The following is a 10,787-nucleotide window of genomic DNA, read 5'->3' on the forward strand; positions in this document are numbered from 1 at the left end:
CTTAACCTAATTTTCATTACTTTCGTTTGTATGATTTCTTGCATCTTTTCTATGTTCCACCTCTCATTTATGCTGTTGTCTTAGACCAGACGTTTAAAATGCAGCACACGTCAATGCTTTTGAATTGTGATGCACGTGACCCACCAAGAGATGAATTAAGCAATGTGACTTAAGGCAAAAGCTTTTCATATGACTTTAAGAACAAGATAACAACAACGGTATATATTATATAGTGGTAAACTGCATAGAAGAAATCCGGTAGGTGGTGCACCAGAGTTATAATTTGTCATGTGTTGCTTGGTATTCTCATTGAGAAAAAAATGTCTGTGTTTTTAAACTCGATTACCACAGCGTGGGATAGCGGACTGATTTTTCGAAGGACTCTAACGTAGTTTCTTATTCTATGACTTATTCGAAAACCTGCTGTCATTTGAGATACCGTCATTTAAAATCAAGTAGACTCGCCAAACTTATCAAAAACACAACCTTATGTAGTACTATGCTTAACAAATAGTAACTGTTCTGTCAGACATAAATATTTCACCGACATCATCACATTTATCGTCTCCACCACTTCATTGACCTTTTTATACATTCGTTTCTGTGGTAGCCAACACTTGCCCAGACAAAAGACTTAAAATGTCAAGCTAGGGAAAGGACAAGCTTTTTTAAAAGTATTGCCGCTCGTCACAAAGTCCTTTAGTAAAAATAACATTTTGTAAATAACAAAATCCAATGCCCAAAACACTTCAAATTCAAGTCTACTCTACTTCTACTGCGTAAGAGCAGTCGCCTAAATAAAGAATGGACCGGCAACACGACTCGTATGAATGAATGCGACTTATGTGCAGCAGCTGTACAGAGGAACGGTCTTTTTCACGTACGTGCCGAGACCGCTGCGTTTTTGGTCGTCACCAGACCGTACAAGGGTAGGGACTGAAGGCAAAACATTTCCGCTTACATAAACGACGAACCTGCTCAAAAACAAGCATAATTGTTGTTGCGTAAAAACTTAGTCTTGGATCAAACTGAACAACAAAAACATGAAAAGTGCGGTTTCTCAAACTTCATGGCTGTATGTTGACCTAAGGAAGTTCCTCAATGATAAGTATAAGCGTTTCAATATCCGACATACATTTAATTGCAAGAAGCGTTTGAACTGAAAAGTTACACATTTCCAAGCTTATTTCAGAATGAGAACCGTAGCATTTACCAACTTTGCCACGTTCTCTATTTCAACTCTGCCACGTAACGTATCTGCAGCATACAAAGCAGCGTTTCCGATATTATAGGGTAGTAAATCAAAGACAGAAATCCACCGGCAAATTAGTTGGTATAGAACTAAAGGCTAAAGATATGTGTGAATGCATAAATATAGCCTCTCGGTCGAGTCTCGCCACGTCACATAGCCACAATAAAGCTAGTAGGTTGGGTAAAACGCCACTAAAGCATGACGGGTAACTTACGTAGGGGCTCAAGTATCATCACAACGATTGAAACGCGGCTGTTCACGAGGCGCAAGTGTTTGTATCAGTCTGAGTGATTCTGATGTTGGTGTTTTCTGTGTGCTGCCTGCCGCAAACACAACTCAAAAGCTGTTGCCAATCGGTGATTTTTATACTCTAACCTTAATTATTCGTTCTACGGATTATAGTCTGTATCAATGTTTTTGCATGTTGGTAGTTTTTGTGGTTATAATGTGGACCGACAACACGACTCGTATGAATGCATGCGACTTTTTTACTACAGCTTGAAGAAGAAAAAAGATATTTTTTACAAACTCGCCTAAACCGCCGCGTTCTTAGTTGCCACCAGTCCGTACAAGGAAAGGGCTAAATGTAAAAACGTTTTCCGGCTGAAAGAAACGAAAAACCTGCTCGAAAACAAGATCAATTGTTGTTGCGTTGAAACTTGGCCTTGAGTCAAACCGAGCAACTTAAATATGGAAAGTGTGGTTTGTGAAACTTCATGGATGTTGGGCTAGGAATTTCAACAATGATAAGTATCAATATCCAACATACATTGGTTATAAAAGAGACAAATATTATGTCCTAGTATAGACGTCACCACACCAATAAACATGACAGCACGTTTAATCAATCTTGGATGCGTTGATAATACACTTAGGTCTAAACTGGTCAGCTGGGTTTGTGTAGTTAATATTGCCAAACATACGACGAAATTGTTCAAATACCAAACGCCTTCAGAATGATATTTATATCTGCAAAGCATATTCCATAATCAGAACGGCAGCATTAACCACGGAAAGTACCTCAAGCATACAAAGCAACGTTTCCAAAATTTTGGGGCAACGTGTAAGTCGAAAACAAAAGTCTACCGGCAGATTTAAATGATACTGAACTTAAGGCTAAAGTTAGGTGTGGAGGCATAAATAGGCTTTCAGTCAAGTCTCTTCACGTCCCTTTGCACCAATAAAGCTGGTGGGTTGAACGAAAACGAAGAAGAACGAAAACACGATACTGCCACAAATCCATTACGGCTCAGCATTTAGTGCAGTAAACACAGAAAGAAAAACAATGGTATTTATAATATGGTGGTAAACTGCTTAGGCTAAATCCGCTAGGCGGTGCACCACAGTTATTATTTGTCACGTTGTACTCGGTGCATTGGAGGAGAAAAAATGTCTGCGTTGTCAAACTCGATTACAGCAGCGTGGAATGGTAAACTGAACAATTGTTCGGACAATTCTAACGCAGTTATTTTTCTATGGATTTTTTGCCGAAAATTTGCAGTCATTGAGATACCGTTATTTTAAATCTAGCAGACTTGCAGAGCTTGTCAAATACACCTTATGTAGCACTACGCTCAAGTAACTGTTCTGTATCAGATATAAATGTTTCACTGACATCATCATATTTATCGTCTGCACCACTTCATTCAACTTTTTATACATCAGTCTGTTTGGTCGCCACCACTGCTTATGACAAAAGACCTAAAATTTCGAGCTAGGGAGAGGACGACTTATTTTAAAAGTGTTACCGCTCGTCAAAAAGTCCTTTCGTAATACACATTTTGTAAATAAAAAATATATTGCGCATAACTCTTAGATTTATGGTCTATATATTTCTACTGCGCAAGTGCAGTCGCCCAAATATAGGTTGACCGACAACACGACTCGTATCAATGCATGCGACTTATTTACTGCAGCGTAAAGAAAAAAAGTTTTTCACAAACTCGTCGAAACTGCCGCGTTCTTGGTTGTCATCAGACCGTAGAAGGGAAGGGGCTAAACGTAAAACGTTTTTTTTTTCAACGGTAAAAGAAATGACGAACCTGCTCGAAAACAAGATCAATTGTTGTTGCGTTAAAACTTGGCCTTGAGTCAAACCGAACAACTTAAACATGTGAAGTTTGGTTTCTTAAACTTCATGGCTGTATGTTGGGCTATGGAAGTTCCTCAATGATAGGTATAAGCGTTGCAATATCCAACATACATTGGTTATATACAGGGTTGCCATACCGTCCTTATTTCTAAGATTTGTCCTTATTTTGAAGGGCTGTGTCTTAGAAAACTTCATTGTCCTTATTTCTAAGAAATGTCCTTATTTTTGACTGTAGTCCTTATTTTGTCTTATTTTCAACAATTAGTGTAGTCAAATCCCTGCTACAGGGAAAACTAAACCTAGGCCTGGCCTGTTGTGAGATGCACTTAGTGTTTCTGGCCAAAATATTGCAAATATGATGTCATGGCTCGTATAAATGCAAAGATTTGTTTAAAAATGTTTGTTTCGTTTCGCATAAAAATTTAATTTTTCGGTTGTCCTTATTTTTGGTTTCAAGTCGATGGCAACCCTGGTTATATAAGATACCAATACTATTCCCAAGTATAGAGGTCACAACACCAATAAACATGACAACATGGTTATTCAATCTTGGATGCGTTAATAATACATTTACTCTAAACTGGTCAGCTGGGTTTGTGTGGTAACTATTGGCAAACACATAACGAAATAGTTTAAATACCAAACGCCTTAAGAATGACATTTCTTTCTGCAAAGCATATTCCATAGCCAGAACAGCAGCATTACTTAACTTTGCCACATTCGTTTATCAAGCTTTGCCACGTAAGGTATCTCAAGCATACAAAGCCCCGTTTCTAAAATTTTTGGGCTACGTGTAAGTCGTAAACGAAAGTCTACCGGCAGATTTAAATGATATTGAACTAAAGGCTAAAGTTAGGCGCGAAGGCATAAATAAGCTTATAGTCAAGTCTCGTCACGTGCCTTTGCTACAATAAAGCTGGTGGGTTGGGGTAGAACGTCACTAAGGCGTGACGGGTAACCAATGTAGGGTCGTCTCACACCGATCGAAACTCGACGTGACCGCCGCGTTCTTAGTTGTCACCAGACCGCACAAGAGAAGGCTGAAGACGATTGTGGTTGCGTTGAAACTTGACCTTGTGTCTTCAACTGAACGACTTAAATTTCTAATATGTTATGCGTGATTTGTAAAACACCGTTATGACAACACTATGCTGTGCTGCTGTGAAAATACAACGTTCATTAGTAATAAAATCATGTGTTGTTTCAAAATTTTTAAAAACGTGTTTAAACAAACATCTGATGTATTTCTTTTGTCAGAGTGTTACCAACCTTGCCACGTTCGTTTATCAGACTCTTTTTCGTAACGTATCCCAAGCATGCAAAGCAACGTTTCTCATATTTGCAGGAGCAACGTGTAAATAAAAAAAGCCTACCTGCAATATTTGTTCAAAACTAAAGGTTAAAAATAAGTGTGGAGGCATAAATAGGCTTTCAGTCGAGTTTTACCACGTCACTTTGCAACAATAAAGCTGGTTGGTTGGGGTAGAACGGCGCTAAAGCGTGACGGGTAACTAACGTAGGGGCTCAAGTGTCGTCACAACGATGACGAAACGCAATTGTTCACATGGCGCATTTGTTTGTACGAATCTGAGTGATTCTCTGGTGCTGGCTGCTGCAACTGCAAACACAACATAACATTTGTGAATCGATGATATTTATACCCAGACCCTAATTATTCGTTCTGCACAAATTCTTTCTGCAGGTTATTACTTTTTTGCATACTGCTAATCTTTGTGATTGTAATTTGTAAGCTACAAAAACTACATTTTGTTGCCAAGCAACATACCAATGAGTAGAAAAAACTAAACGTTGCCTATATGTTGTGGGTTGTATTGTATTTTGTTTACAAGTACATTAGCAAGGCAAAGGAAGTATAAGATATAATCGGTAATTTGGCACGAAAGCCACCTAACACAGCTGCAAAAAATCACCAGTTGTGAAAGGAAACAATTTAAGGTTTTGTGCAATTTTTTGTGTTTTGTGCAAATTGGGATAATAGCTTTTCCGATACGCTGGACTGGTGCTTATGCAATTTGGGGCATACATTCGATCTCTATGGTACAAGCGGTATCCGCAGTGAGCCAATGTCATGAAATTAGATTTCCTGGGTTCACCACAAATACTACACCGAACTTTTTCTGGGATATAACCAACTTCTGGGTTTTCTCTTCCCAGTAAAGTCTATTGTGTACGTAAAACTAATGAACAAATCTAACGAAAGCACCAAGCAATGCAAAAAATACAAAATCCGCCGATACACTGTTTACTGTTTAGTCCAACTTCGTGACTTTACCCGTTCCCTCATGGGATGTTTTTAAATACACTGAAAAGTTGCAAAATAGTAAAAAAATTAAAAATATTTTTGCAGAACTACAAAATAATTAAAACGCAATCAGAAATGCTCAGGGTATAACTTGTGTTGAGACTTGAGTGGTTAAACCATTAAAATTCCACTGTTGCAAGTTTGCACTCTGCAGGCTCTAAGTCATCGTATTTGTTGAATGGGTAATTCTTTATTCATACAATTGTGATGTCACAAGTACACACTGTATGAATGTGATGTCATACTTAAAGTGCATACAAACCAGGAGCGATTTTCTGAAAATCACAGGCATTTTTCAGCTATCAAACCTATTTATTTCTTGTTTTAGAGCTATTTTATCTCTTTGGTTTGTAGTTTGTACTTTCTACTTTGTTCAGTTGTGTGGTTTAGTCTGGTTTTATTACTTGTGTTACCCCTGAATCATGAATGTTTGAAATTGTAAATTGTTTTTCGGAGTGTTACAATATGGAGAAATTCAAGTGTTTTGTACGTGTGCTAGCTGCTAAGGCTTTGCTTATTTGATCTGTTATGCACCTAACAAAACCTGACTGTTATTTTTTGTACTTTTTAAGTTTCTGAGCAAACAAGGAAGATTTGTATTGTCCACCTTTTGGAACTTACTTCCTAAATTCCTCTTTCAAGTAGAGACTTTTGGCTGAGGTTTGTTCTTCACCAGTTATATTATGCTGATAATAGATATTATTTTATATCTTGTGCTAAGCATATCCTTTATAAATGACACTTTTTATTTGGTTTACCCTTTTTGGGGCTTTCTGCATTTAATTTTGGAACATTGTGGGTTGAATATGAGTTTGTGTACTCAATGTATTATTTCTTCTCTAATAGGACCAACAAACATTACCACTCAGTGATGTAACAATCCAGATCATTGATAACATGACAATACCCCACTCACTAAAGAGCAGAAAAAGCATGAATTGGCCAAACAAATTATAGGTGGGAACAAGATTCCAAATGACCCTTTTGGATACAAATTTAAGGATGAAATCTTTCCTGTTAACAGAAGTAGGTTAATAATTTTGTTGTTTTGCATTGATACTTGTGTTACTTTGCAAATGTTTATTTAAAACTTTTGAATTTTAGTATCAGACTAGAGAGCTGGGATTCTAACTTCTCCAACAGGTTTGACTGATGATGACCAGAGTGGACATGCTGTTGCGATAATAATCACTCATTTGCAAGATTTCGTTCAGATACAAAAAATTATCATTGCTGTTTGCAGGTTTGCATTTTTTTTACTTCAACTTGTGCAAAAGTATAAATTATACTGTCTTTTTTACAGATGCAATATTGTGTATTTTTTATTTATTTACCAATTACCTATTTTGTACACCTCGTGTTTATTTAATACATTTAATTCATATTAGTCTGTGAAGGGATTCGCTCTTAAGTTTAATTTAATTGTTTTTGTCTATTTTAACTTAAGGGTGTGCAATTTCAATTCTTAATGTGTGAATGACTTAAACAGTTTACTTATTGGAGCGTTAAATGTTTACTTAACAACTTATATTGCGATTTCATTTCCCCTACAGCCCTACCTTCCTATACAACTATCAACTATGAGAAATCACTTAAGTGGGACGGCACTTAATAAATGGGTCAAGGACAAATTTTTCAGCCAACATCCAACGGGAAATCCCCCACTGATACTAAAACTTAAATCAATTGCGCTCACTGGCGGATTTGTTGTCGCGAATCGACTTGCCACTGAAGCCGGAACTTCACCACTCATGAAGGTACGTCACATTGGTAGATAAACTGGAAAATGTCAGGCGTATCAAAAGTGTGTATTTTACGATTACAAAAACACTTGTCGGTTTTACGCCACTGTTTACACCCAGGTTAAACTTACCACTATTTGTTACAACATCAAGAAGATAAAACAGTCGCAGTTCCCCAAACATCTGACTTCAACTAGGGAAGAAATACCACAAGCTTTCGGTTTTGTAAGTTATTTGGCCCTCGCGCATCATTACCAAATTTTTATATTAAAAAATTTACTCACCTCTGGTTTATACTGGAGACCGAATATTCGGTTTGCCGAATTTACTCTGCCGAATCTTTTTTTGCACAGATTCGTTTTCAGTCAAATAATTTGTTGCTATTCCAAAAACCAATCGTTTACCTATACAAATCTAAACAGTAAAACCTGTCGTTTCTGCTTATCACACAATCTTTCAAACTACGCCATAACAAAAATCGCATCAATTTTTATTATTAGTTTAAAACTTTATCGTTTTTCCCACTCCAGACAAAAAGTCAGTAATTCATTGGCAGGCTGGCAACCAAAGCCCTGGCCCCTTGTCCACTGAAATAAAACGATCATGAAACAGAACTATTCTGTTCTGCAACACCACTCTTTGCCCGATAGAAAAACGTATGTTTTAATGTCAAACCCGTGGCGTGCGACGATTTTGATACGAAATTTTTCTATTCATTCAGCCGATCCCAAATTGCCGATTCGGTGAATCTCTAGTTTGTACCACTACTTCACATACTGAGATACGTCTTAATTAATTTTCGTCATCGTAATTGTGGCGATTATTAGACCTAACATTAACTGCGTGCCAAACCTTAGTTTCAGGCTGGTAAAGTTTTGTGAGAGATTGCGTGTCATTTTCAAATACGTCGCATACCACGTGTTGGACACCCCGTTGATAATATATTGTCTCGTCTCGTAGGACCAAACCGAAACGTCGTAAGATGTCACATCACAAATATTTAACGTTCATCGTAAACGCTTCTCGCAATGACGTCACCAAGTCTTCTTTTTAGACAACTCACCGTACATCGCGCCACCAAGTGGCCAGTTATTCCCGGTTGAAACGTGTGACGATTTAAAAATTGTCCATCGCATCATGGTTCATAGATATCACGTTACGAATTTTACATTTTTCTCTTTAGTATCAAGCGGCACAACATGTACCGTCTGGGACGAGGAACGCCTTACAACGACAACCGGGCGTAGTGTTTGTTCTGGTGCAAATCTGACTCCAGGACCGCAAGCAATTTTCATCAACACGACAATCAACTCAGTGGTCGCTGACATTCTGTCTCACGCTGTGAGTGAGTTTGGCACGACTGCTGCATCCAGCGTGTCCATCTTCACAGAGACGAAATCGCCTTCCATAAGATGTTGGTTATTTCAGATCCGATAGTAAACAATGCGTCACTTTCCCGTTTGTCTCGATGTTCAATTAAACTTTGTCGCTTATCTGATCAAAATCTAAAAAGGCGTTAGGTTTTTCAACATGTTTCTGATCTACGGGATATTTAATTGTAGGATTGTTTCCACAGACAGGTGCACGTGCTTTAGGGTGCAAGACATGCGCTGTGAGTATGTGACATGGGAACGAGTTTTAACCTGACAGATACGCAAACACTTCGTGGAAATAGAACTTGTGGAAATTGATAAAAAGTTGTCCTTATTGTGTATATTTGTTTATTATTCTCCAATAAACAAGCGCTCCAAACATGCAAACGAATGAAAAACAACGAGATCATCAAGTCGATGATGTGCCGTTACTTTTTGGGGTTGGTGTCGGAACTTCCGGAAACAGAAGAAACAAAACGTTTTCGAGAAACAAAACAAAGTGACCTTCCAAAACGAGGGTCTACAGGAGGTCGCACAATTGACCGGCTGTAGTTATTTAACGTGTCAACCGATCGTATCACTGGGGGCAGTTACATTCTCACACATACACACGACTAGGAGCAGTATGAAACAGAGTGAGCGACGTACGAAAAGGGGCGGGTCATTTACGAAAGCGGTATAAAGGCACACCGGGAACGATATGGAGGCGGCAAACTACGGGGACATAAATAGTAAAACAAAAAGTTGTTCTTATGGTGATGAGTTTGGCTCAATCATCTGGGTTGTCTATCACAGGTTTGCGAATTTTGTTTATAAGCTTCATAATTAAACAACACATCACACTTTAAAGTTCTGTCTTTTGAAAACTGCTGATACTCAACTACTTTGTTCCACTAGGTGATGCACCAGAGTTATAATGCGTGCTGCTGTGCGTACCGCATTCGAAGGTATTTATTCGATTGTAACGTATTTATTTGTGATTGGTTTACCTGCAGGTTGCTGTGGTGATGTGACGGAATGGGGAATATGCTCAGTGAGGGTTCTTGCGGGTCTAGTTTGGTCTAAGCACATGATTTATACTGATATTTATATATTTAAATTTATTTATATGTACTCTCTGCAAAAGTTAGTTGAACATTACTAAATACTAAATTATATTGAGATCAGCTCATGACAATCCAGCGTATTTAACCAACAACTTCTAATACTGGATCAACTTGCTTTGTACATTCTGTGCTTTTTGTCAAAGCAGCATGATTCTAACTTTTAATAGTTCATCTCATTTAACTATTGACTTTTCATACGACGCAAGCTTCCAGTCTAATCAACAAACACAAAAATATTTTACTAATTACTCAAAAAGTAAAAACAACTACATTGCTTCCACTTTGCCACTCGATGTATCGCACTCGATTAGCTGAAAAATCAGGTGCTGGTTCAATTTCCCTGACCTCAGAAACCCGCATGACACCAAAATACATCTTTTGTTACCGCAAGCCCCAGTTGCATGACGATGATCGGCAGCAAAACAATGACAAAGTTGTTGTATGCTCGTTCGGACATTGCATTATGACATTTCTTTGGAAATTCGACCAACTATACCTCAACCTCACTGCGCCGTTCTGTTGTTAAGCAAAAATATTTAAAACCAAATTCTGTGGAAAATTGTCTGGCGCGCCTGTGCTCTTTACGCCATTTATCAATATTGCGGTGAACCCTTTGTGTGCGAGTTTCGAAAGTTTCAGTGTTTTTGTGTATGTTCAGCTATTGTATTACTTGCGATTTTTTTCAAAAAAAAAAAATTTAATAGACTTTACTTGCACTTAACTGCACCCAAAGATAACGTTTTAGGTTTGTTTAAACCGGTAGTGGATTTTGAAAAACAACTGTTTAAAAAAATGACTTTTTACGTTGCAACGGATGTCTACCTATTGTTTCAAAAGTTCTGTTGTTGTATGGCCTTATTTGGTTGTTGGTGAAATTTAGAAGGCTTATGGTAACAGAA

General features: G+C 37.9%; 1 protein-coding gene and 1 pseudogene across 3 annotated transcripts; one reads left to right on the forward strand and one right to left on the reverse strand.

Moving 5' to 3' along the window:
* The window catches only part of LOC145212396 (uncharacterized), a 182,923-nt pseudogene that overhangs the window by 46,151 nt on the left and 125,985 nt on the right, over window positions 1–10,787 (reverse strand).
* LOC145214014 (uncharacterized) lies at window positions 5,676–9,204 on the forward strand. Of its 3 annotated transcripts, none has more exons than XM_080082436.1 (6): window positions 5,676–6,327; window positions 6,514–6,693; window positions 6,772–6,910; window positions 7,221–7,424; window positions 7,530–7,634; window positions 8,593–9,204. In XM_080082436.1, exons 4-6 carry the CDS (start codon window positions 7,248–7,250, stop codon window positions 8,677–8,679), a joined length of 369 nt encoding a protein of 122 aa, XP_079938562.1. In that variant the 5' UTR covers window positions 5,676–6,327; window positions 6,514–6,693; window positions 6,772–6,910; window positions 7,221–7,247; the 3' UTR covers window positions 8,680–9,204. The 3 variants fall into 3 exon arrangements, with proteins under 3 accessions (XP_079938562.1, XP_079938563.1, XP_079938564.1); XM_080082437.1 differs by having other exon boundaries at window positions 6,514–6,624; XM_080082438.1 differs by lacking the exon at window positions 6,514–6,693.

The sequence above is a fragment of the Phallusia mammillata genome, chromosome 2, assembly GCF_965637545.1.
Source record: "Phallusia mammillata chromosome 2, kaPhaMamm4.hap1.1, whole genome shotgun sequence".
In the NCBI taxonomy this organism is placed as follows: Eukaryota; Metazoa; Chordata; class Ascidiacea; order Phlebobranchia; family Ascidiidae; genus Phallusia; species Phallusia mammillata.

Excerpts from the sequence above, each read along its gene's own strand:
- LOC145214014 (XM_080082436.1), top strand. The coding sequence starts at position 7,248 with ATGAGAAATCACTTAAGTGGGACGGCACTTAATAAATGGGTCAAGGAC. Across the intron at positions 7,425-7,529 it reads GAACTTCACCACTCATGAAG|GTTAAACTTACCACTATTTG; the intron begins GTACGTCACATT and ends GTTTACACCCAG. Across the intron at positions 7,635-8,592 it reads TACCACAAGCTTTCGGTTTT|TATCAAGCGGCACAACATGT; the intron begins GTAAGTTATTTG and ends TTTTCTCTTTAG.